The 27,315-nt window shown below is 39.6% G+C and overlaps 2 protein-coding genes across 10 annotated transcripts in view; one reads left to right on the forward strand and one right to left on the reverse strand.

Moving 5' to 3' along the window:
- Positions 1-27,315, reverse strand: part of tp53bp1 (tumor protein p53 binding protein, 1) — a 476,929-nt gene that overhangs the window by 351,782 nt on the left and 97,832 nt on the right. For 7 of the 9 annotated variants that reach the window (XM_051920203.1, XM_051920206.1, XM_051920208.1 and 4 more), the window contains exon 3: positions 7,367-7,414. The exons of 1 other annotated variant lie outside the window; for it this stretch is intronic. The gene's annotated coding sequence lies outside the window, so the exon portion shown is untranslated. Of the gene's footprint in view, positions 1-7,366; positions 7,415-9,657; positions 9,741-27,315 lie in introns of those variants that run through there. One more of the 9 variants, XM_051920204.1, reaches the window with a different exon arrangement.
- On the forward strand, positions 1,295-4,762 carry LOC127526097 (uncharacterized). Its single transcript, XM_051920243.1, has 2 exons — positions 1,295-1,838; positions 3,168-4,762. Exons 1-2 carry the CDS (start codon positions 1,810-1,812, stop codon positions 4,192-4,194), a joined length of 1,056 nt encoding a protein of 351 aa, XP_051776203.1. The 5' UTR covers positions 1,295-1,809; the 3' UTR covers positions 4,195-4,762.

The raw sequence follows: 27,315 nt of genomic DNA on the forward strand, positions 1-27,315 counted from the left end.
GGGAACACTTAATACAAAGCATTTAATGTGCTATATAACTTATGACGGGGTTTGAGAAAATCTAGTAAATTAAATATTCATTTTACGATGACGTTTAGTTTACGATGTTTTACTTTAATGACAAAGTACAAGAATAAAGTCAACATGTCGACTTTATTCTCATCATAAGAGTCAAGATTAAAGTGGAAATGTCGAGTATAAAGTCAACATGTCGTCACACTATTACACAGTACCCAGGTACATTACACTGTATTGAAAACAAATAAAACAAGTACAACTTGGCTTGCAGTATTATCCAGTAATATAGAAACAGTATTTACACATTTGACCTTTTAAAACCAAAGCATCTCCAGGCAACGGACATGACTCCTTTTTTTCGGCAAAAGTTCTTCTGTGTCATCATGTTCAACTTTATCGTCAGCTTCAGTTTCGGAATGTTCTCTGTCCATTTTCACCACGCAATACCTACACTACCACACCTATTTAGCGGTGTAGCAGTAAAAAAGAGCCCCCATGCAACACCTCTGTGTTTAGCAGTGTAGCAGTGAAAAAGGACCCACTTGAACAGTTTCCCGCTGTGCCACGTTCCGAACGTCGTTTAGGCAATTTAAACCGGTGTTGTGGTATAAGAAAAATCCATATCATAACAAAAATAAAAAACAGTTTTTGGTATGAACTGGTATACCGACCAGCACTACCAGCAAGCATACAGCACAAGGCAGGAACAATCCCCTAGACAGGGTGTCAGACCATCACATGGGATCACACTCACACACACCCAATAGAGCTAGTTCAGCATCACCAATACACTTAAATTGCACATCTTTGGACTTTGGTAGGCTCATTTTTTTATGAATGTGATCTATCATGTGATTGATGCCTTTTGTTCAATTAAAGCAAACTGAAGGAGAAACAGCGTTGAAGGATTATAAACAATTTATACAGCTTTCACAATTCTCACATACTACCCATTAACAGTTAAAACTAACAAGTGTTAAAGAATTCACATAAACTCATTTTTAATCACACTTGTTGCATAAAAGAAAGGTCATCCTGTATGTTTAGCTTTCTAAATGGCCATGGTTATTTAAATCTTATATATATTTATCAGCTTTGAAATTTAGACCAAAATCATGACATACCACTGTGATACGGTGAGTGAAAAGTAAATTAGTGAGGAACAAAAAAAAAAAAAAAAAGAGGCTGGATCCCTTTTACCACCGTAGTTTTTTTTTTTTTTGGATCAGTGAACCTATTTGTACTTAAAGGATGTTTGACAGCTGTAATAAAAAAGGTTTTCTCTGTAACAGGAGAAGGGATGAAATAAAGGAGTAAGAGGGGGGGATTGGTCGCTTCAGTGCAAAACCAGCTACAAAGATTGGAATGTTTGGGATGATAGCGAAAGAATGTGCAAAAACTTGCTTCTCATAAAGAGTTTCAGAATGTTATGGGAATACAGTCAAGGCCATGTACTTGTTTTTCACTTCGAGGGGCTTCATTGCAAGCAACGCTTGTTATTGTGTGTCTTCTGATACTAGGCACCATCTCAGTGAGGGCCAAGTAGAAGAAAAACAATACTGCGTCCCGTGGAAGGGTGTGTGCTGAAACTGATCACTTCTGTATACACTGCTTACACGTAAGCCATTTTGGGTAAGGACACTCAATTAGTATATAAGGGAAGGTTCCGCCCTCAGTTTCTTCGGAAGCTCAACCGTGGGGAACGTGCACACCGCCCGGTATTGGACCAGGCTCACGAGTTGATCCTCTGACGAGACTGACACGCGGGCTCCCTCAGTCTACTGGTCTAGGATGATGGCTCTGGGTCTTTTGATATTACTGTAAGTCAATAGTATAATTCACATATCTGTATTACTGTAAGTCAATAGTATAAATCATATATCTTTTGATATTACTGTAAGTATAGTATAATTCATATATCTGTATTAATGTAAGTCAATAGTATAATTTATATTTATATATATATATATATATATATTACTGTAAGTCAATAGTACAATTCCTATATCTACATGTACATTGCTATTATATTGTATGTAACTGATATTATATTTGAACAAGTAAACAATTGAAGTATTGGACCTTTCCTCTCTGATTCTTGCCTGCTTATTTTCTGTTAAAACCTTTGAACCATTTTCCCAAACTAAAACATTTTGGCGTAGTCGGTTGCAGGATTTTGGGGAATATGGTAAAATATTGAACTATTAAGTGAGGCAAAGGAAATCACAGATGTTTAAGAAAAAGGATAAAAGCCCTGGCGCAGCTCCTTTACCTCTCCCCGGCTGGGAAGAAACAGTATGGGAAGACTGCGCCAGAGAATTGAGATGTGGGGGGGGATTAGCACAATATTGGCAGAGCTTGGATCCCCCAACACCAGTGAATGTGCTAGCCGCGCTTAAGAAATGTCAGGTGTCTGCAAAGGAACCCATAATGGGCTTGCAGACGCGAGGGTGGGTTTTGCTAACTGCGGTTAAAAATCTGGATAGTCTGATAGACGAAAAAGAAAGGGAGATTAAGAAAATGCAAATGGACTTGGCGGATGCGTTAGGGTGGGCCTCAATGGCCGAATCCCAGGTAGCTGTATTATTGCCGCGGGTACAGAGAGCCGAGGGGATGTCGGAAAAGGCAGCCTTTTGCATAGCCAAGGTGAATGCGAAAAAGAAGCGCAGACCGGATGTTGCGAAGATCAAAGCGTTTGTAGCCGCAGTTAACGTCCATGAGTGGGATCCTGAAAAATGGGACGGTAACATTTGGGATGATGATTATGAGGATGATGACGGACCTGATGCAGGGTCGGTAATTGACCCTCTGCCTCTACAGGCTAAACCCGTGATGCGTTGCAGACTTTTTACTGATGCACAGGGTAATGTTAAGATAAGGAGAAAAACCGGCGCAAGAGTAAACACTAGAAAGGAGGAAAGAAAGCCAAGGGTAAAGGAAAAGGGAAAAATAAAGGAAGGACTTTATATCCCGTTGAAGAATTAGAACATGCAGCATGAAATTGTTAAGGGTAAAGCTAAAGTGTAAGTTAAAATTTTTTTTTTTTTTTTTAGAATTAACACAATGTAAATAGGTAGTATCGTAATCATAAATTCTGTTTTAGGAGGAGGAGAGGAGTGGGTGCAACATACTGTGTTCTTGTTTTACAGAATTGGGGGTGTTCTGAATGAAGTAGGAGCCACCACATTAGGAGGCGAGGCAACGGAGACGACTCAGGTCCGATGGTGGTGGAACAATTCCACTAAATCTAGACGGCAGGAGAACACGACGTGTCCGGAGAATCAGTCTTGCCATGTCCTCACCATTACGACTGGTGACAGGTGCACCATCTACTCCTCGAACTTGAAGGTGCCGGGGGTAAAACCACAGAAGTATCTGATTGAGTGCTCTGAAAACTTAAACATTACTTGGACGTCGAAAGTAACTTGGTGTATGGGGCCCTGGAACGGCTCCAAGGTACAGTGCGAGGTTAATGCAACATCAGGCGAATACACCTCTAATAAGACTGGGCCCATTGGCTGGATCAATGCAACTGAAATTATTAACAGGACTATACCAATGCTTGCTATAGCCGTGTGGGCCAGAACCCCCATAACGAGACAGTCACATGTAGAACCAATAATTGACACATGTAAACTTGTTTCTACGACAGCAAAAAGGACTAAGGTTACATGGCAAGTGACGTTTCCACTGTTGCCACAGTGTAAGCGTGCTAAACGGGCATGGTATGACACTTTCTTAGGAGGGGTTGGCACCACCCTAGGAACTTTAAACACCGTAGATAATGAAATAACTGCAAACAAGCTTGAGAATGTGGGACGACATACTCACAAAGTGGCAGACCAAATGGCTAGGTGGTTACCTCAGTCCATGGTCTCTCATCAGCAAACAGTAAACTGGGAGCAACGCGCTTCAGATTGGATAATCATGGCTAGCAATGACATTCGATGGCTAAATGTCTCAAGTTTCATGAACTGGACTGTATGCACTTTTAACATATTACAAGCACAGATACAGAAAAATAACATGCAAATGGCTTTAAGGACTAATAATATGCAAATATGGCAAGATATTATTATTATTGCTTTAATGACTATATTTAATTGCTATGTGTTTTGTGTTTTAAAACGAATTAATAACAGAGCACGACAGACAAGGTTGCTGATTTTGCGCTGAGCGAGGGACCGATTGTAATAAAAAAGGTTTTCTCTGTAACAGGAGAAGGGATGAAATAAAGGAGTAAGAGGGGGGGGATTGGTCGCTTCAGTGCAAAACCAGCTACAAAGATTGGAATGTTTGGGATGATAGCGAAAGAATGTGCAAAAACTTGCTTCTCATAAAGAGTTTCAGAATGTTATGGGAATACAGTCAAGGCCATGTACTTGTTTTTCACTTCGAGGGGCTTCATTGCAAGCAACGCTTGTTATTGTGTGTCTTCTGATACTAGGCACCATCTCAGTGAGGGCCAAGTAGAAGAAAAACAATACTGCGTCCCGTGGAAGGGTGTGTGCTGAAACTGATCACTTCTGTATACACTGCTTACACGTAAGCCATTTTGGGTAAGGACACTCAATTAGTATATAAGGGAAGGTTCCGCCCTCAGTTTCTTCGGAAGCTCAACCGTGGGGAACGTGCACACCGCCCGGTATTGGACCAGGCTCACGAGTTGATCCTCTGACGAGACTGACACGCGGGCTCCCTCAGTCTACTGGTCTAGGATGATGGCTCTGGGTCTTTTGATATTACTGTAAGTCAATAGTATAATTCACATATCTGTATTACTGTAAGTCAATAGTATAAATCATATATCTTTTGATATTACTGTAAGTATAGTATAATTCATATATCTGTATTAATGTAAGTCAATAGTATAATTTATATATATATATATATTACTGTAAGTCAATAGTACAATTCCTATATCTACATGTATATTGCATAATATTGTATGTAACTGATATTATATTTGAACAAGTAAACAATTGAAGTATTGGACCTTTCCTCTCTGATTCTTGCCTGCTTATTTTCTGTTAAAACCTTTGAACCATTTTCCCAAACTAAAACAACAGCAGATGCTAGTACAGGGGTGGGCAGATTCAGTCCTGGAGGGCCGCAGTGGCTGCAGGTTTTTGTTCCAACCCAGTTGCTTAATTAAAAACCAATCCTTGTCAATTATTTAATTGCATGGCTTGCTAGTGCTTTAACTCTGCCATGTCAGGTCATTCTCATATCCTAGATTTATTTTCCTTTCTAAGGATATCATCCAAATGATTTGAAGTCTAAAACAGATGAGTAATTCTCAGTGCTTCACTTTTTTCTCTTCAATTTCCTTCCAAGTATTTAATTAAACCAAATAGTGCACGATAAATACAGAGGTGTAAATGAAAACAAGCTAAATGGAGAAATGCTGGTCTCTTTTGTCATTTGCATGGTATTGCTAATTCGGAACAATTAAAAACCAAGAATACAGCTGTTTAAGACTAAAATAAGCAATAAGGGTTCAAAATCTTAACGAGCGAGACAACTAAAATGAAGCTGAAGTATTACTTGAGCAATAAGGGCTTCTTATTAAGCAATTGGGTTGGAGCAAAAACCTGCAGCCACTGCGGCCCTCCAGGACTGAATCTGCCCACCCCTGTGCTAGTACATGCTCTATTGAAGGCAAGGCTAGAGGCCATGCTCTAGTTGTACCAAATAACCTGATTCCACCAGAAATCCCTATTCTGACTGAGAAAATGTGACCATACAATATAGATGTGATTCATGGATGTATTTGTCTACTGTTGTCAAGAAAGATTTGTTTTTTGCTATCAGTGTGCACTCAGATTGAATCATAGTACCCTGGAAAACTTGCATTCATGGTCAGTGGTAGTATAGGACTTTTAAGTAGCATTCAACTCTTTCATAATTGCAAAGCCACAAAGTTTTCATGAAATGGATGTATTTACTGTCTTTTATTCTGTTAAATTCAGTAAATAAACAGCAATTTAGCATTAGAATGTGTGGTACACATATCCCATGTTAATAAAATTTTACTTGGAGGTTCAGCAAAATATGTAATATGACTGGGGTGACCAAACTTTAGCATACAACTATAATTAAGCAATAACACAACTGCTTTGTGTCAGGTGGGTCACTGCTTTGTGTCAGGTGGGTCACTGCTTTTCACCAGCGGTTTCCTAGTTTTAAGATTTTTTGTAGCTTTAATTTTTATTTAATGTTTTGTTTTTTTCTGTTTTAAATTCTATTTTTAGTTTTTATTTAGTTTTACTTTTTCAGAAATTAAGTTTTAGCTTTTGTCATATTTAAATCAGTATTGTTTTGCTCACCAAAATGTCTACACGGACACTATTTTGCAAATCTAAAAACAGTTTTCTTTAAAGTTGTTAAATTGTATCATACATCTTGCATAGCATTCAACATATTGCATTAATACATCAAACATGTCATTTTACTATTTGCAACAGAGTACAATTTTCTCAAGATAACATTGCAGTTCAAAGCTCCCAGCATAATCAAAGAAGGCAACAATCAACTAACTTGTTACTTTAACTTGCTATAAGACTAATAGCTATTTAATTCAAAAACACTTTCACATCCAGTTACATAGTTACTGTCATGAGTAGTAAGATTGTCCCAAACTAAAAAATAATCTATTAACATTTGCATGCACACAGAGGTAGGCAAGTGTAGCCCAAAAATGTACCCAAGTAAAAGTTCAGATACTTTAAAAAAATATTACTTAAGCAAAAGTATCTATTTAAAAATGGACCCGAGTACAGAAAAAAGTACATTAAGTACAGAAGTTACTTTGGTTTAAGTTAGGTTTCTAATGTACTGAAATAGTAACAATGCGTTCTCTGATAAATGCTGCCCAACTAGGTTTATTAATATGTGTTTTTAAAATCTCTCACCCTCCACACTAATTCTGGCATCATGTTTCTGCAGACACTCTATGCTGCAATACTTCTGTATTATGCATGAGTTTGGCATAATCAGTGTTTTCAGAATTTTTAATTGTGACAATACAAACTTTTTGACTACACTGCTGTGCTTTTTGGTCAACAGGTGTAGTAACAACAGATTTTAACCCCTTTCACAGTACCCTAAAAGTATTATTTCATTCCTGGTGCTGTTCTGTTTCACTCTTGAGCCCGAAATCCCTGATTGACTGTTTTATATTAAAACTGTTAAGCATTCACCATGGCAATAAAATGTTGGTTTCCCTTCTCAGTAAACATAACAAGAAATTACCGCAATATGTCTGTCTAATTTTTTATTACTGTAACAGTTTTAAAATAGACATTTTAAACAGCATTTATAGAGTTAGGAAAACATACTTAGCTACCTCAACCAACACGACTATTCTGGAGGCTGCTGGCTTGAGACACAGCTCCTAAAACAAAGGTAAGATGAAAAACAAGCATAATGGTTACATTGTGTATTATATTTTTGTTGAATCTGTAAAGTGGGGAAAAGAATCCACTTTTAGTTTAATTCTGTATGTTATTCTTTGACCACCAACATCCCACTTTATAAATGTATCAAATCAGGCTGCTCTACACACTTGATCAACTTCCACAAGGCTTTTTTGTTTTTGCTATTAACTATAAAATAAGATTCCTTTATTAACTATAAAATAAGATTCCTTTGATTTGCTTAAAATTCTGCACTGTATTATTTTTTTACTTAGTAGTATAATTTTAAGTTGCTGCTAATGAAAGTGTTTGCCAAATAAAAACAAAATGAGGAGTAGTACTTAAAGATTATTACAATTCAAAATTTAGTTCATTCAGTAGCTCCTTAGACTCAACATGCCTCGACTTTCATAAACTATAAATGTGTAGTTACTTTACATATTTTGCATCCAAACTAGAAAGACACAGAGCGGAGTGGAGGACTGCAGGAAGGGGCAGGGTGTGGGGACTAAAGTAATGTGCAAGTTTAATGTGTTTAAGTAATCATTAGTGGTTTTGTGTGGATTACATATATGCATTACAGGCATGTGAAGTGTCCCGGTAACACTTTTCTCTTTGATTATGTTACTTGGCATGCACAGAAAAGCAAGTTTATGTGAAGGCTGTGTCAATGTACAAGTCATAAGTTATGTAGATAATTCTGATTTTTAAAAATTATTTTAGTTTTTATTAATTTATAAAGTAATACTTATGCTTGTATAGATATTAAAGTAATGTCTTCAGTGACAAATTCTGCATTTTGGTAATTACTGATTAATATTAATACAAAAAAGAGGGCTGTTTTTAAAATGGCCTTTTCTGTATTATGCTTTAAGAAAACACAGTGCAATAGTACTAAAAGCTAATATACTTTTGCCAATAGATGTAAGTGAAAAAAACAAGTACTTTTGTCAGGACTGTAAAAAAAGTACATAAGAGTAAATATCATTGCCTGTGAAGGTGGACCCATACAAATTCATGTGGTACACTTGGGGTTCCCCTGGGAAAATAAAGGTTGAAAAATACTGTGTTAGAACACTTCGGTTCTTAATAAAAAATACTTACTGGAAGAGTATGTACATATATCACATTAAAATCCTGAAAATGGTGATTTCAGCCTTGTCACAATGTGAACCTGGCATGCATTTCTGTATACCTTTTAGGTTTTCTACAGATAAACATTTCTTGAATTAGGTTAGTATTTACCAGTCAACTTAATATTTATCAGCTATGAATGAAGGCATATGGATGCATTTCCCATGATGATGTGGGATCTCATACGGAGTCATTTCTGTCTTACAAGCTACTGTAATGTTGAAAGAACTGCCTTCTCCTTATTGAAATTGTGTATTTTAAAATACATGCGCACACATATTATAATAAAATGTATGTAGGGTTTGAGCACACATTTTTAAAATAATTTATTACAGTTAAACAAGTGGATTTTAAGTTTAAAATTAAGTAGGATCAGTTTATTCAAATTATGCATGCAGAATTCCGAACGTAAAACGAACACCTTTAGACAATACACATTTAATCAAACACATGCACACTTCAGACTTCTGCATACTTTACAAAAGTGAAAATCTGAAGTAAGCACCTTTAACCACAACCTATATACCATAAGGAGTTAAGGATTCTGATAGACATAGGTTATTGATTATAGTTCTGTCCATAAAGTAATACAAAACCAGAGGCTAGGAAGAATTTCGTGGAACAGAGTTGAGTGAACGCCATTATTATTATCTGTCGGCTTTCATCGATTCCACTACTTCTGTCCATGCACACGGACTGTGCACAGGAACTACAATGTATAATTCCAGATCAACCTATCTTCCTGGCCATTACGGTCCTTCTCGTTGTCTTTAGCGGTCTATACATTTTCATTTAGCTTTATGTAAGATATTTCTTCTACCGGCGATTTGATGGAAATTAAAAAATGAATATAATTTTTAAAAAGCCAAATACCTGCGATTAGGTTTTATAAACTGCACTATCCACACCATGAATATAAAAAATAAAAAACAGGGATGTTGCTGAGAGATGGGGTGGTCTCATTGACGCCTGCATTGATAAGTAACCACGCGACCCCTACCTGTGCCAAGCTACGTCATTCAGTTGCTCTCTATAATAAAGATTACGTTTGTGTTTATATTACTCTCATAAAATGTGTTTAACCTACCTGGTTGTAAGCAGGCTTTACACTGTTAAGTCTTAATATTGGCGACACTAACTTATTCCATTTCGCCTTCTTTTCTTTTCCTCGCGCAAAAAAACAAGCACCACCTCCGCACCCTCCAACGTCTACGTTCATTGGCCCAAACCGGGAAAACGTCACTGCGTTAGCCCGCCTTCCCTTTTTACGTGATTGGATAACAGAGGGGATTGCCATGACGGCGTGCTAAACAGCCCTTACCACGTGCCCACTGCTGCGGATTCAAACAAGGGGTAGGTAGGATGTAAACGTAGGCATTTCCGTTCGTGCGCTGACAAAAATTGACACAGTGAAGTGGGATGTGGTTCGCTTACAATTTCACCAGGCGGTTGGATTACTGTTACCGTAAATTACATGCTAAATTTTAGTAAAACAGAAACTTTTTATATTAATATTCATATATTTATTTCCAGAACAACTGGTCAGCCTAGATAATATTCAATCATGTATTTCAGACCAATTGGTCAGCATAAATTTTATTCTAACCGCTTTCAGATGGAGCTGTAAGTTTTAAAATCTTCCAAGTAAAATGTAAAACATTCATACAATCACATCATACGAAAACCACCAGCCATAAATTAATTTAATGCAAACGTGATAATGGTGAACAATTAAAACTCTTTAATTGTACCATGTTGTTGGAAGTATTTTTTTATGCACAAGGTAGTTTGGAGGGCTACACTTAATGACTAGTCACATCAACTCACGTACGTCAATGCATTTGCAATTCAGCTTTATGTACCCATGTATGCACCCCACAAAACAGACCTTCTAATGAAAAATACGACTTCAACACAGAGAGTGACCAGAGTACAGCAAAAAATTAACATTTCAAAATTCCCTTTTCATAAACTGAAACGCAGCTGCCGGTGACACTGTCAGAAATTCTGCTGATGAAATTGGAAATACAGTGATCCCTCGCTATATCGCGCTTCGCCTTTCGCGGCTTCACTCTATCGCGGATTTTATATGTAAGCATATTTAAATATATATCGCGGATTTTTTGCTGGTTCGCGGATTTCTGCGGACAATGGGTCTTTTAATTTCTGGTACATGCTTCCTCAGTTGGTTTGCCCAGTTGATTTCATACAAGGGACGCTATTGGCAGATGGCTGAGAAGAAACCCAACTTACTTTTCTCTCTCTCTCTCTTGCGCTGACTTTCTCTGATCCTGAAGTAGGGGGAGGGGCGGCACGGTGGCGCAGTGGGTAGCGCTGCTGCCTCGCAGTTGGGAGACCTGGGGACCCGGGTTCGCTTCCCGGGTCCTCCCTGCGTGGAGTTTGCATGTTCTCCCCGTGTCTGCGTGGGTTTCCTCCGGGCGCTCCGGTTTCCTCCCACAGTCCAAAGACATGCAGGTTAGGTGGATTGGCGATTCTAAATTGGCCCTAGTGTGTGCTTGGTGTGTGGGTGTGTTTGTGTGTGTCCTGCGGTGGGTTGGCACCCTGCCCAGGATTGGTTCCCTGCCTTGTGCCCTGTGTTGGCTGGGATTGGCTCCAGCAGACCCCCGTGACCCTGTGTTCGGATTCAGCGGGTTGGAAAATGGATGGATGGATGGATGAAGTAGGGGGATTGAGCAGGGGGGCTGTTCGCACACCTAGACGATACGGACACTCGTCTAAAAATGCTGAAAGATTATCTTCGCATTGCTACCTTCTGTGCAGCTGCTTCGTGAAGCGACATGCTGCACGGTGCTTCGCATACTTAAAAGCTTGAAGGGCACGTATTGATTTTTGCATGTTTGTTTTTCTCTGTCTCTCTCTCTCTTTGTCTGCTCCTGACGGAGGGGGTGTGAGCTGCCGCCTTCAACAGCTTTGCGCCGCAGTGCTTCGCATACTTAAAAGTCAAACAGCCCTATTGATTTGTCTGCTTTCCTCTCTCTTTCTGACATTCTGTGCTCCTGACGAGCACTCCTTTGAAGAGGAAGATATGTTTGCATTCTTTTAATTGTGAGACGGAACTGTCATCTCTGTCTTGTCATGGAGCACAGTTTAAACTTTTGAAAAAGAGACAAATGTTTGTTTGCAGTGTTTGAATAACGTTCCTGTCTCTCTACAACCTCCTGTGTTTCTGCGCAAATCTGTGACCCAAGCATGACAATATAAAATAACCATATAAACATATGGTTTCTACTTCGCGGATTTTCTTATTTCGCGGGTGGCTCTGGAACGCAACCCCCGCGATGGAGGAGGGATTACTGTACACTTTTGAGTCTGTTGCATAAAGAGGTTTGAAAATGACCTGATTAGATGAGCAGTGAGTGCAAACAGTGAGGTATGCAAGCCATAATTCTATAACACACAAAAACGAACCCCGTATTGTAGAACCCACTACGCAATCTATGCAATCACTCATTATTGGTACAAACACTTGAAAAGTCTGTGATAATGAGAGAGGGAGAGGGGTTGGGAGTATGCACCGATAGTGTGTTGCTGTATTATACATGTTCATGTAACTGCTCACAAGTTCTGCACATTCTCAAATTACACAACTTACAGTACAACAGAGCACACAGAATGCCATAAAAATAGGTTTGATTAGATTACCTCTCCAGGAATCGCCTTATCATGGTGGAGAGATTTGTGTGTCCGTATGATCCTGAGAGCTATGTTGTTGTAGGGCCTCCCAAGGCAAATTGGTCTCAGGTGAGAGGCCAGACAAAGATCGATTCGGTGCTGGGTGGGAGTGGGCTTCTTATTGAGCTACTGCCTGGTCGATGCCATGTTGTAGTTTGTTGTAGAGGACAAGAGGGCTGCCTCTGTGTGGCTAAAGGGAGCAAACAGGAACAATCTAAGGGCCCAATGGTGGACACTGGATGTGAGGGATGCCATCAGGCTGATGAAGGAGGCCTTCTGTGTATAGTTAGCACAAGAGACTCCCAAAGCAGAAGAGGTGTAGCAACAGGCCAAAAGGGCTGCAGCCCTGGTGGTCAGGGAAGCAAAATCCTGATGAAGGAGATGACAATGACTATCAATTGTGCTCAAATATTGTCTGGTAAACCATCAGTCAATTCAGAAAGGGAAGGAAGGGCTTCACCCAGGCTGTTTTCAGCAAGGATGGAGAAGTGCAGACCCGGATTGAGGATATAGTCTGGTGGTGGAAGGAACATTTCTCAGGAGCTCCTGACTCCGATAGACACACACTCCGTGGAATAGGCTGCACACGAAGTTGATGTAGGATTCATTTCCATTTCCTTACGGGAGGTCAAGGAGTTAGTTAAGCAGCTTGTGACTGTGACGGTCCAGCTCCATCCTCCCTCTTCTGATTTGGGAGCCTCTTGAACCTGACACCATCGATAGTCCTGACCGGGATGAGCTGTACAAATGAGGACACCACATGAAGTAAGGGGAAGGTGCTTTAGTACTTTTACTCAAAACAATTCCAAATAATGTTCAAAAGGTGCAGTTCTTCAAAAAGGTGTTCCAACAAATAATCCCATAAAAAATAAAGTGGAGGTTAAAAACTAATGAAATAAATATTCCTTTAAAACAAGGATATAAACAAGGTTATAAACCAGAGGGCAGGGAACAGTCCTTTAAAACCTACCATCTCCTTAGCTTAACCCAATGCAGGTCCCTGCAACCAAGGAGGCACTAATCTGGCAGTTCAACCTACCTTCCACATTGCTCCTAGGCTCTGGCCACCTTCTAGCCATCTCTGGCTCCATGCAGGGCACCTCATCAAGCCACCAACTCCCACTGTCAGGCTTGTATCTCCGTGGTCTATGGCACCATCCACAGAACACCCTCTCTATGGCGGGTTGCTACAACTGAGCCTTATTGTGGCCACACCAGCTACCCAGGTCACTCAGCTAGAGCGGCTATCAGCCCACAAGTGACATTCATGCACTCTGAGGGACTTCCTCCCAGCTGTCTGCCTTCTCCAACTTTTGTGCGCTCACTTGCACTAGATCTCCACCTCCTGCCTTCTTTTCTCTATCTTTTAACCTCCTTTCTTTTCTTTTTCTGTCTTTTCTTCCCTCTTGATTGGCCTTTTTAATCTCAATTCTTTTTTTTCCCTTTTAAAATGAGGACATGGCACAGCTGTGAAGATTAGAAGCTCCCGGCACCAATTAGGGTCACGAACGATCCTACACCTGTGCCCTTAGTGTAGAACCATGTAGAGCATCTTGCACAAGAACCACTCTCACCACACTACCATGCCCCCTCCAACCAAGATGCGAGTGTGGCGATTATTTATTTAAAACAGCTGCAGATCTCAATTTACCACACAGCTCAGCAATGGCAAGGCCCTGGGGGTGGATGAGATCTGCCCAAAAATGCAGAAGGCTCTGGACATTGTAGGGCTGTCATGGCTGACATGCCTTTTCAATGTTTCATGGTCATCAGGAGCTGTGCCCCTGAACTCGAAGACCAGGATTGTGCTACCTATTTTTAAAAAGTGGGACCAGAGGGTATGTTCCAACTATCAAGGGATCACACTACTCAGCCTCCCCGGAAGTGCTTATGCCAAGGTACTGGAAATGAGACTCTTCCCAGTCATGGAACCTCAGATCCAGGAAGAACAATGTGGATTCCATCTAATCCATGAAACAGTGGACCAGCTCTTTACCCTCGTAAAGATATTGAAGGGGGCATGGGAGTATGCCCTATCGGTCTTCATGTGTTTTGTGGACATAGGGAAGGCATATGATCGTGTTCCAAGATGGATTTTGTGGAGGGTACCTGGAGAGTACGTGTTTCCAGGGCATTTAATAAGGGCTATTTGGTCCCTGTATAATCACAGTGAGTGTTGTGTTTGTATACTCAAATAAACATCAGCACCATTCCCAGTGAGTGTGGGACTCCTCCAGGGCTATGCTTTGTTTCCTATCCTGTTTGTAATTTTCATGCATAGGATATCAAGGCACAGGTTTTAAGGGGAGAGTGACTCGAGTATAGGGGTTTATGATCGAGTGTGAAGTGGCAAGAATGAGGACAAGTTCCTCCAAATATGAGGCCATGGTCCTAAGCAGGATAAAGGTTGACCTTCATCTTTGAGTGGGAGTTTAAGTATCTCGGGGGCCTTGTTCGCAAATGAGAGGAAAAGGGATGGTAAGATCAACAGACAGATAGGGGGAGCATGCACAGTTAATGCAGTCGCTATGCAGATCTGTAGTGGTGAAGAAGAAGTTGAGTCTGAAAGCAAAGATCTCAATTTACCAGTTGATCTATGTCCTTATCCTCACCTATGGCCATGAGCTTTGGGTAATGACCTGAAGAATGAAACTCCAAGTACAAGCAGCTGATATGAGCTTTCTTCACAAGGTGGCTGGGCTCTCTGTGAACAGACATCTGGGAGAGGCTCAGAGTAGAGCCGCTGGCCCCCTGCATTGCGAGAAGCCAGCTGAGATGGTTTGGACAACCAATATGGATGTCTCCTGGACGCCTCTTTGTGGAAGTTTTACGGGCATGACCAGCTGGGAAGAGACCACTGGGAACACCTTGGGATCCCACAGTATGAATGGTTCAGCATGGCTGGGAAAAGGGAAGTGTGTGCCTCATTGCTAAGACTGTTGCTCTCGTGACCAGGTCTCGGATAAGTGGTAGAAAATGAGTGTTGAATAAATTAATTAATATTTTAGATTAAATTAGATAAACTTTACTAATCCCAAAGGGAAATTTAGATGCATAAAGCAGCCAAAATCTGAGGCTAAAGACAACACTCTCTAGAGTCATATGCTTCTGAAACCCCTGGCTTGAAGTTGAAGTTTGGATGGTGTGGCGGACGGCCAACAGCTTATCCTGGCTGGGACGCCCCTGAAGTGGAAGGATGGGGGAAGGCAGCTTTTTCAGGACACTGCCTCCCCCAAGACGCTAGATGGCAGCTCCCCTGGAGTGTAGCGGTGCCCCGGATTCCCACAGGTCATCCTGGGACTTGGAGTCTAGTTTCTCTGCCCTGTTGGGTACCGTGGGTGCCGCCAGGGGGAGCTATGAAAGAACCTGGGGAGTCATGCTTCCCTTGCAGCCCAGACATGCTTGGAAGTCATGAGGACGGAAGTCCCATAGTACTTCTGGGCTGATTAAAGACTTGAGATTCTTCATCTGACCCGAAAGTGCTGGCAAGTCACGTGGGAAAAAGAGCAGGAGCACTTCCGGGTCAAGAACTATATAAAGGACTGGTGGAGACCCAGCAAGTGAGCCAGAGTTGCGAGGGAGTGTGACAGAGCTTTCTGGGAGGTGTGGAGGAGAATTTAGTGATTTATTGTGTTTATTTTTTGCTGTTTATGGTGGTGGAGGTGCTTTGGGGCACAACACAAAGAAGAAGATGAAAGAAAATAAATATATTCTTGGTGATTTTATCCCGTGTCCTGCGTACTGTCTGTTGGGAAAAAGTTGGGCAACAGTGTCACCTAGTGTCCATTTACACAGTTTTTATAACTAAGACTGTAATCATGCTCTTTTGTTGTTATGCCTATTACGAAGCCCTTCCGTGATTAGATCCTGCTCATTACAATGTTTCATTCCCTGATTGGTCACTCTTCACAGAAGAAAATCATATTCCAACATAGCAGACACACAGGAGTTACTTTTCATGAAGCTTATTGTATTGCTTATCCTATGCATCTAAATTGTGTTTGGTACAGTTTGAATGCTGCATACCTGGAAAAAAGGCAAATAATAAATTAGCAGTTGCAACAGTTTTGTGATAAATCTAATTGCCAGCAGAGATGCCCTTCCTTCAAGGATTTTTCTGCCAATGTGTGGGTGCCTTATGAAGTCAGCTGTCTATGTCAAATGCATTTTCGATCATTTTTGTGTGGACAGAAACACTTTTGTAAATGATGTGAAAACACTAGTGTAGGCAGAGATCAGTTTGGTTTTGTAAAGACACTTATTGGGAAAAAGTTTTTTGTGACACCAGAAAGGTTGCGAAATGCTCACCTATGAAGACAAGTGTTTTTTGACAGCCTCCCAGCCTTGACTCCCTAAGACAACAAGAAATAAACACCCAAAAGATACTTTTGTATCTAAAGTAAAGACTAAAAGTAAGTCTAAAAATGGAAGAAATCTTGGAAAAGACAATTCAGAGACAGACACCTTTCCAGGTACATTGGGAGTGCAATGGGTGTCAAAAAATAGGCTAAATATAATGCATAAAACAGAACACAAGTAATCCTTTTCACAGAGCTAGATGGCCAATCCATCATTGTCTTCTCAGGAATAAAATACAATAGTACAAGAGTAATCTATATTACTAAAGCACAGTTTTAATTTATGCACAGAGGCACCGATACGCATGCACACTACGCCGCGGCGCCCCAGAGTCAAACGCAGCCGCTTCCCAGAGTCAGTAGGTTGTGCCCAAACACCGCCCAAACACCACAACCCACAGTCAAATGCAGCGGCCTCCCAGAGTCAGTAGTATGTATGTGCCAGCGGTCTGTGTTGCATGTTTGAATCACATAACGGTAATTCAGTACCAGAGAAACAAAAACGAGACCGCATGGATACAGACAATACACGGAGGCACCTACCACGCGCTTCACAAACACCAGAAGCAAAGAAGTCACGGCTCCAAAACGAAACACCTCAAGTAACGGAAATACAAAATGCACGAAGGCACCTACAACGCGCCTCTGAAACAGCGGACGCAAAGGACAAAGGCGCCTACAACGCGTTTCTGAAACACTACATGCAAGAGAGGCACAGATCCAAAACGAAACTGCACAAGGGCTACAAAGTTGTTCAGTATTCCAACAAAGACCCCGCCAAACACAGGAACGACGGACAGATGCTGAACAATTCCGACAGTTGGCTGAGAACGCATTCTATAATGAGTCCACTATTCATGAGTATTCATTGGGATTAATGGATGTCATTTGCAGTCATTGTCATTAACTTCCTTGAAGAAAAAACTGGCATTACAACTGATGACTTTACACGTGGTTGTCAAAGAGGTCAGGTTAAGCTGCCTCCTTTGGATGAATATCCTGAATATTTACGTATGCGTTTGACTAACAATGTACCCAAAAGTAAAAGCTTTATGGAATGCATTAGATCCTACAATAATTCATTTGCTTTTGCATCTACCGGGGTAAATATCAAGCCACCACCTGGGAATGGCCCATACTGCTTTCGCGTGTGTGGATAAATATTGCATCGGATTGGAACAGTGCACCCTGAGCCAAATCACCACCACAAATTTGCCCAAATGTACGTGTGTTAGATCTAGATGACGCAGTTTATCAACAATGTTCCCATCGTTAATGAAGTGGCAATTGTGTTTCACAGTAAAGACAGTGAGCCTCCGTTTTACCGCGATATTGTCATGCATTTATGTCCTGATGGAACCAACCACCCTAACTTCCAACGCGTGGACATTGGTTTTACTTATAAGTGCAACAACTCAAAGACATTTTAGACTTACATGATGTGACAATTACAATTCCATATTTGTTTTAATAAATTGGTTAATGATAGTACAAATATCATGCGCACAGCCCCTCAGCGCCCCAGAGTCAAACCATGCGGCTTCCCACAGTCAGTGGGTGGCACCCGAACAACACAACCGGGAAACTACACTTGCTGTAATCCACTGTGCCGGCAGTCGGTGTCAGCAGAGGCAAAGGAATCGCGACTCCACAAAACGAAACCGCTTTAGTACAAATATGCTTATTTAATTAAATAACGTTTCCCCGGACGCACCCACCCTCCATTGTATTTCATCCATCCAAATATCGGAGGGAACAGAAACTGATTGCCATTCTTGGATTTGCGATTCTTTCGAGAATCGCGGGCTTGCTGGTAGTACATATTACAAAGCCAAACTACATTTGAGGATACCAATTTGTTCAGAGTCCTGGAGACTTCGGCCAGCAAGCTGCCCCCCCCCTACTGATCATTCCACAGCTGAGTCATTGCTGGGCCACCCAATCTGATGATCTCTACTTCTATAGGAAGTAGAGCAGTGGCTCCAAGTGCCACATGTGTGTACAGAAAAGAGAAACAGAATAGATGAGCATTATAGCAGAATATAAATATATTACTTATGTTTTAGTACTAATGACTAACAAAAGAGGTGCAGTATGCACAGCTAATCAGCAGCTCTACTAAGGGTATGCTAAACTTAAGTAGTGAGTCTTCAGATGGAATTTAAAGGCTGAGACTGAGGGGGCACTTCTTATAGAAGCAGGCAGACCATTCCTCAGCTTCAGGGCCCTGAAAGAAAAAGATCAGCTGAAAGCTGTATAAGGAACAATTTGAACAGCCAGTGAACAGCAAATTGAATTAGTCAATTCTACTAGAAATAAATGCATGAATTCATTTCTCAGTATCCTTCATATTTAGAAAACTCGTTAATTTCCCCAAATTTTTAAGATGGAAAAAACATATTTTGGATAGTTTTGTAATGATCACTTTAAATGACATGCTAGTGTCAAAGTTAATGCCTAGATTTCGGACTGATTCAGTAAAACTAATGGCGATTCCAACTAATTTTAATAATATACAAATATTCTTGCAATCAGCACCATTCCCTCCAACAATTAATATTTCTGTTTTCTCTGTGTTCAAAGACAAGTGAGTCTCATCCATCCACTCCTTTAACTTACTAACATATCTAATTAAGAACAACATCAGAGAAACATTTGGTCTAAAAGCGAGGTATAACTGTGTCTCTTCTGCGTACGAGTGAAAATTAACATTATGTTTTCTAATGATAGATCCCAATGGAAGCATGTAAAGTGAAATTAGTAAAGGTCCTAGTGCTGAACCCTGAGGGACACCATATCTCACTTCTATGTATAATGATGGAGTACTGTCAGCACATTTCTGTACGTACTGGAATCAATTTGATAAATAAGAACTAAACCAGGCAAAGACATTGCCTGTAAGTCCAATGTCAGTTTCTGGGCTGTGTAGTAATAGAGAATGGTCAGTGATATCAACCACTGTACTTAAATCTAACAACATAATTACAGTGGAATTTCCTCCATCAGAGGATATCAGAATGTCATTTACAACACATGTTGGTGCCATTTCTGTACTATGACCAGTGCAGAAGCCAGACTGGAATTTATTATGAAGCATAAAGTGAGACTGAAGCTGATTCTTGACTACTTTTTCAAGTATTTTAGAGAGAAATGGTAAATAATTTAGAGAGAAATGGTCTATAATTATTAAGTATATGTGGGTCTAGGTCTGACTTTTTAAAGTAATGGTTTGAAACTGACAGTTTTGTTGGTACTGGATCTAGGAAACAAGTAGTAGCTTTCATTTTAGAAATTAAAGTTAAGACTGCCTGTTCAGTTACAGGATTAACATTTCTAAAGTGTTGAATGCAAGTGGAGACAGTGTCTGCCAAGTTATTATGAGGTTTGCACTGTGATGTTGAGATTTGGGATCTTATATTTTTGATTTTCTCATTAAAGAAATTCATAAAGTCTGTACTGCCTGATGGTATTTTGCACTGTAGTTCTGAATTCCCATTTGTTAAGTTAGCCAATGTTCTAAACAGCACACAAGAATTATTATTGTTATCTATTATTTTAGAATAGTAGGCTGAGTGGGCTTTAAAGAGAGCATTGTTGTATTTTTTAACATTCTCTCTCCATGTAATTCGAAAAACCTGTAGCTTTGTTGTTCTCCATGTACGCACCAGCTGTTGTCACTCTACTTTAAGAGCAAAATCTGATTTGTGGCTTCTCACTGAAACCTGGCTTAGTAAATCTGACACTGTTCCCCTAGCTGAGGCGTCACCAGATGGATACACATTCCTCCATTAATCTAGACATACTGTTTGGGAGGTGGCCTTAGAAGAATTCTTTATGACAAAATGCAAATTGCTTCTAAAACTTTAAGGGAATTCATATCCTTTGAGGCACTCACTTTAAATATTAAAACAGATGCACAATTCTAGTGCTAGTCTATACATGTACAAATTGATGTGGAAACTGACACTTTTAGCAAATGTTGTACTTATTTGTTAAATTCAGTAGGATTTTGACAGATTGTCAGTGGTCCAACTCATAACCATAACCATACATTAGATTTAATTATAACTCAGAGTTGCAATTCAAAATTTAAATATTACTCCATTAAATGTTATTTCTGATCACTACCTAATTACATTTGATTTGGTTTTGCCCCTACAAATACACACAGATTAAAACAAAGACAAGACATCTAGATTGTAATTCTGATTCTAAATGTATAGATATTTTGAGTAAGTTAAGAGTAATTGTGGAAAATAATTTAGATTAATTAATATGAAGTTATAATACCACCTTGAGGGATTCCTTGAATGTAGTGGCACCCAACAAAAGTGATCCAAACACATAGAAACTCAACCTGGTGAGCACTTAAGCTCTTAATAAACAGTGGGGCAAAAAAGTATTTAGTCAGCCACCAATTGTGCAAGTTCTCCAGCTTAAAAATTTTCATCATAGGTATACCTCAACTATGAGAGACAAAATGAGAAAAAAAATCCAGAAAATCACATTGTCTGATTTTTAAAGAATTTATTTGCAAATTATGGTGGAAAATAAGTATTTGGTCACCTACAAACAAGCAAGATTTCTGACTCTCACAGACCTGTAACTTCTTCTGTAAGAGGCTCCTCTGTCCTCCACTCGTTACCTGTATGAATGGCACTTGTTTGAACTCGTTATCAATATAAAAGACACCTGTCCACAACCTCAAACAGTCACACTCCAAACTCCACTATGGCCAAGACCAAAGAGCTGTCAAAGGACACCAGAAACAAAATTGTAGACCTGCACCAGGCTGGGAAGACTGAATCTGCAATAGGTAAGCAGCTTGGTGTGAAGAAATCAACTGTGGGAGCAATTATTAGAAAATGGAAGACATACAAGACCACTGATAATCTCCCTCGATCTGGGGCTCCATGCAAGATCTCACCCCGTGGGGTCAAAATGATCACAAGAACGGTGAGCAAAAATCCCAGAACCACATGGGGGGACCTAGTGAATGACCTGCAGAGAGCTGGGACCAAAGTGACAAAGGCTACCATCAGTAACACACTACGCCGCCAGGGATTCAAATCCTGCAGTGCCAGATGTGTCCCCCTGCTTAAGCCAGTAAATGTGCAGGCCCATCTGAAGTTTGCCAGAGAGCATTTGGATGATCCAGAAGAGGATTGGGAGACTGTCATATGGTCAGATGAAAAAAACTCTACTCGTTGTGTTTGGAGGAGAAAGAATGCTGAGTTGCATCCAAAGAACACCATACCTACTGTAAAGCATGGGGGTGGAAATATCATGCTTTGGAGCTGTTTTTCTGCAAAGGGACCAGGACGACTGATCCGTGTAAAGGAAAGAATGAATGGGGCCATGTATCGTCAGATTTTGAGTGAAAACCTCCTTCCATCAGCAAGGGCATTGAAGATGAAATGTGGCTGAATCTTTCAGCATGACAATGATCCCAAACACACCACCCGGGTAACGAAGGAGTGGCTTCGTAAGAAGCATTTCAAGGTCCTGGAGTGGCCTAGCCAGTCTCCAGATTTCAACCCCATAGAAAATCTTTGGAGGGAGTTGAAAGTCCGTGTTGCCCAGCGACAGCCCCAAAACATCACTGCTCTAGAGGAGATCTGCATGGAGGAATGGGCCAAAATACCAGCAACAGTGTGTGAAAACCTTGTGAAGACTTACAGAAAACGTTTGACCTCTGTCATTGCCAACAAAGGGTATACAGTAATCCCACGCTATGTCGCGCTTCGACTTTCGCGGCTTCACTCCATCGCGGATTTTATATGTAAGCATATTTAAATATATATCGCGGATTTTTTGCTGGTTCGCGGATTTCTGCGGACAACGGGTCTTTTAATTTCTGGTACATGCTTCCTCAGTTGGTTTGCCCACTTGATTTCATACAAGGGACGCTATTGGCAGATGGCTGAGAAGCTACCCAACCAGAGAGCATATTACCTATTAAATAAAACTCCTCAGATATATTGTGAGCACGGGGGCTCTTCGCACCCCTAGAGGATACGGCCGCTCCTCAAAAAACGCTGAAAGATTACCTCACTTCTTTGCTGGGCTTACATACATTTATCAAGCGATATGCTTCCTGCACGGTGCTTCGCATACTTAAAAGATCAAACAGCGTGTATTGATTTTTACTTTTCTCTCTCTCTCTCTCTTGCTCTGACATTCTCTGCTCCTGACGGAGGGGGTGTGAGCAGGGGGGCTGTTCGCACACCTAGACGATACGGACGCTTGTCTAAAAATGCTGAAAGATTACCTTCACGTTGCTCCCTATTGTGCAGCTGCTTCGTGAAGCGACATGCTGCACGGTGCTTCGCATACTTAAAAGCTCAAAGGGCACGCATTGATTTTTGATTGTTTGTTTTTATCCGTCTCTCTCTCTCTCTCTCTCTCTGACGCGCACTCCTTTGAAGAGGAAGATATGTTTGAATTCTTTTAATTGTGAGACGGAACTGTCATCTTTGTCTTGTCATGGAGCTCAGTTTAAACTTTTGAAAAAGAGACAAATGTTTGTTTACAGTGTTTGAGTAAAGTTCCTGTCTCTCTATAACCTCCTGTGTTTCTGTGCAAATCTGTGACCCAAGCATGACAATATAAAAATAACCATATAAACATATGGTTTCTACTTCGCAGATTTTCACCTTTCGCGGGGGGTTCTGGAACGCAACCCCCGCGATCGAGGAGGGATTACTGTATAACAAAGTATTGAGATGAACTTTTGTTATTGACCAAATACTTTTTTTCCACCATAATTTGCAAATAAGTTCTTCAAAAATCAGACAATGAGATTTTCTGGATTTTTTTTTCTCATTTTGTCTCTCATAGTTGAGGTATACCTATGATGAAAATTACAGGCCTCTCTCGTCTTTTTAAGTGGGAGAACTCGCACAATTGGTGGCTGACTAAATACTTTTTTGCCCCACTGTAGTATCATTTAAGAAAGCGGCTTTACTTCCAAGAGAGCAAATGTTTAATAAGCAGCATTTGAAACGGCATAGATATGTTTTTTGCTTTAATTTGAATTAAGTTACTATTACAGTTGACCCTGGTGGAGGATCTGGTTTTATCTCATGGTCTAATTATACACCTTATTGGTTATCAAGTAATTTAAGGTTTGCAACAAGACTAAATTTATAAGGTGCCCGGAAGTATTGCTGCCATATTTTGGGATAAAACAAAAGATCCCTTCTAGTTAGGATGAAGACCATCTCTCTTGAAAAATCCAGGCCTTTCCCAAAAATCATCCCAGTTATACACAAAGGCTATGCTTTTATTTGTATACAAGGTTTCTAGCCAGCAGTGAAGGGAATGCAATCTGCTATGAATCACATTCTCTCTATATAATCTTGGTAAGGGGCTAGACACAATTAAATTCCTATAATCCCTTTGAACCTACAAAGTCCATAAAGATACATTATAGGTCTATTCGGGTTATGGCACTGAAACTGCACTGTCACATTGTCTCAACAATGAATTGACCTTTTTTCCACTCTTGAACAATAGGGTAACAAAAAGTGAAAACAGCTACAAAAATTTAGACCATTGTAGTTTAGCAGTTCCATTTTGGACAAAGGTTACATACTGAATGTTAGTTATGTAATTATGAATTTCACCTTAATGTATACACAAGATGCAGGCAATTCAAAAATACCAGAAAGAGATTGGGACTGAGATATACTGAGATTGGAGTCTGAGATGTATTGAAATGCTGACATCATCCTTACAAACTGAGAATTGGCTAAGAGTTTTTGCATTCTGTGGTTTAAGAATTAATTAAAAATACTTTTTGTTCCTAAAAACTTGTGTTTCGGTTGACTCTAAGGATCTGTGCAAGAAATTTTAAAGCTTTTTTCCCTTTAGAGTATTTTTTTTCTGCTTCTCTTTTTGCCCGCACAGGAGCAATTGGAAAAGTTAGTTGTACTTTTTCTTGTTATTTGTCTTCAAACTAATATTGGCAATGCAGTGCAGTAAGCAGCAGTAGCAGATACTGGCATTTTGTAAGTAAATAACTGGAGTTGTAGTAAGTAACACAAAGAACGATTCCTTAATGGGGAAAAAAGGGCAGCAGCTAACTTCAAAGAAGTAAAGAGAAGGGCTTGGTGGTACATAAGCAGGTGACTAGCTTTAAGGAGCTGATCAAACACAAGCAGCTGTAGATGCTGACAAGACAGTAAGAAACTAACTAGCAGTGGATGTTCAGTAACCAAATTTGTCTAGATTGAACAGTTCTTAGTGGTCAGGAAAGCAGAGCAGTTAAGAGAGTGAAAGCATAAGGGTTCATTAATACAAAGGAATACAAAGGATGCAAGGGAGAGCTTTTAAGTAAGGAATAAGAGAGACATAAATTTAGTAGAGCAGACAAAGAAAAGTAAAGTTGGCCTAATAGAAGGACAAATAGCGGGCAGTTAAGGGGGACAATATTACAGAAGCTTAAGGGGTCAGAAGGTGTAAAATACTGCAACAATTCTTTAATCCAATTTTTTTTTGGCTTAATTTTTTTTTTACTTTTTCCATTTATGTTAAATAATTAAAAAAAAGTTGAGCAGTTTTAGTAATCCAAAGTCAAATTTTAATAATGAGGCCAGTGCAATGCAAGTCTTGTTAGATGTTGAACTTTTTAGAGCATGGTTTCAAAGAGCCAGTTTTCTATGAAGGCTACATCTGCATGAGATGCCAGTGATTCAACACCTTGAGCTCAGTGTCGCTGAACTGGAGGAGGAATTGGTTAACCTGCATTGTAGTAGATAATTTGCAGGCCTGGCCTAGAAGTTCTTTAGAGAGATGTGCACTCCTAAGGTGGCGTGGGAGGAGATTCCAGATCAGACAGGTAGAGAGATATGTGGGTCATGGTAACAGGTGCAAGGTAAAGGGTGCACATCTTTTTAGTAGTATTAAAAAGACAAGTTTACAGGGAGATATTATACTGATGGGAGAACTTAATATTAACTGGGATAGACTTGCAAATAGCAGGGCACAAGAGTAGAAATTTTTAGAAGTAATCATTGACTGTTTTTATTATTTTTACTATTATTATTACACATTTTTATTCAACTTGCCATCTTTTTTGTCTGGGTCAAATTTTGTAATCATTTTTTACCCACTTTTACCAAACCGATTTCTTTCAAACTTTGCATACATACTGATCTCTGGTGACAATGCAATATTTCATCAGTTTTGACCAGGGAGCTGCACGTTAATTACTTCAAATTTAAATTTCTTACTTCCTTATATTATACTTTTGCTGAGTCCACACACACATATACTGTATATAAAGTGCTTTCAGCCAACACACATATGAATAAGCGGTGTTGGTCAAGTGTTGGACTTTTGATCAAGACCAATGTAGACAAATTCATTAAAAAATAATTTTGATTAACTGATATTGAAGTTTTGTTAAATTACTTCAATATGACAATTAAAAAGCATTGGTCAAGTGATTAGTGTGTTGGACGTTCAATCAATATTTGAAGGATTGAGACTAATGTACACAAACTAATTTTTTTTTTTTTTACCAACTTTTCATCATTTATATAGAAATCTGGTGAAATTCTCTTTTCAGTGATTTGGCGATATTGGCTCAGTGGATAAAGTGTTGGGCTTTTCTAAGGAAGATTGAAGGTATGATTCTCCAACAGACAAACGCACATTTCCAGTACTTCACACATTTCAGGCTTCACCATGGTTAGGATTTTCAGAAATGAGAAATGAACATAAATGAATGAATGTTATGTTTCACTTTTAAGATCGCAGGTTTGATTCTACTCTGTCGCTAATGTAATTTCTGTCAAATCAACTTCCCACCCAAGTCAAGTATATTCTAACATGCCGAGGACTGTTTGGCATTAAGGTGACTAAAAAATAAATTAAAAAAAGATTTTTAAATGACACGATTTTATTCAAAAATGTACTAAAAAGTAAATGTTTCTCTTGTACTAAGATTTTGTTGGTCATATGTGACTAAAAATAAAATTATAACCATTATCCAAATATAACCATTATCCTACATACGTTGATCAATTTTTATACAATGTGTCATTTACTCAAGATGGTTAGAAATCTCACTTTAACAAATCTATGCATGTTAACTGAATTAAATTAATTCTTTTATGGGCACCCCATGATTTTAGTTTTAGTCACATATGACCAACAAAACCTACAAGAAAACAAAATATTTTTCAGTTTTTAGTGCATTTTTGAATAAAATCGTGTCACTAAAATTATTTTTATATATATACTAGGAGGCTTTGCCCCCTACTCGCTTCGCTCACCAACCAACCTGCCTGCCAGTGCTATGCGCCAGCAACTTCACGTCCCTGTCGCTCACGTATATGGATTACACTTTCACCAAACAAGAAAACTTTTAATTCTCTCAGATAGGCATCTTCATTGGGAAGAAACACTACTTTTCCCTGATGGCAACATGAATTAGATGATCTACAAGTCTCCGACTTAAAGTTTAAAGCCAAACAATATCTACATACTTCTGTCATATCACCTATGTTCATATATTCAATCTCTTTTCGCTTTTACTTTTTCATCAATATCACATTGAATTTTGATTCCGTGTTTGGAATTACATCGTGACAACGCAACGTATAACTGCCATGAATGAATATCGTTTCTTTCTTTCTACAAGAAATGTGTCTGACAATAGCATTCACACAAATGAGAAATGATTG

This window comes from Erpetoichthys calabaricus, chromosome 17 (genome assembly GCF_900747795.2).
Source record: "Erpetoichthys calabaricus chromosome 17, fErpCal1.3, whole genome shotgun sequence".
Lineage (NCBI taxonomy): Eukaryota > Metazoa > Chordata > Cladistia > Polypteriformes > Polypteridae > Erpetoichthys > Erpetoichthys calabaricus.

Bases quoted from the DNA above. Each gene is read 5' to 3' on its own strand.
- LOC127526097 (XM_051920243.1), top strand. From the start codon at position 1,810: ATGATGGCTCTGGGTCTTTTGATATTACT. The intron at 1,839-3,167 runs GTAAGTCAATAG...CTTGTTTTACAG, and splicing joins CTGGGTCTTTTGATATTACT to AATTGGGGGTGTTCTGAATG.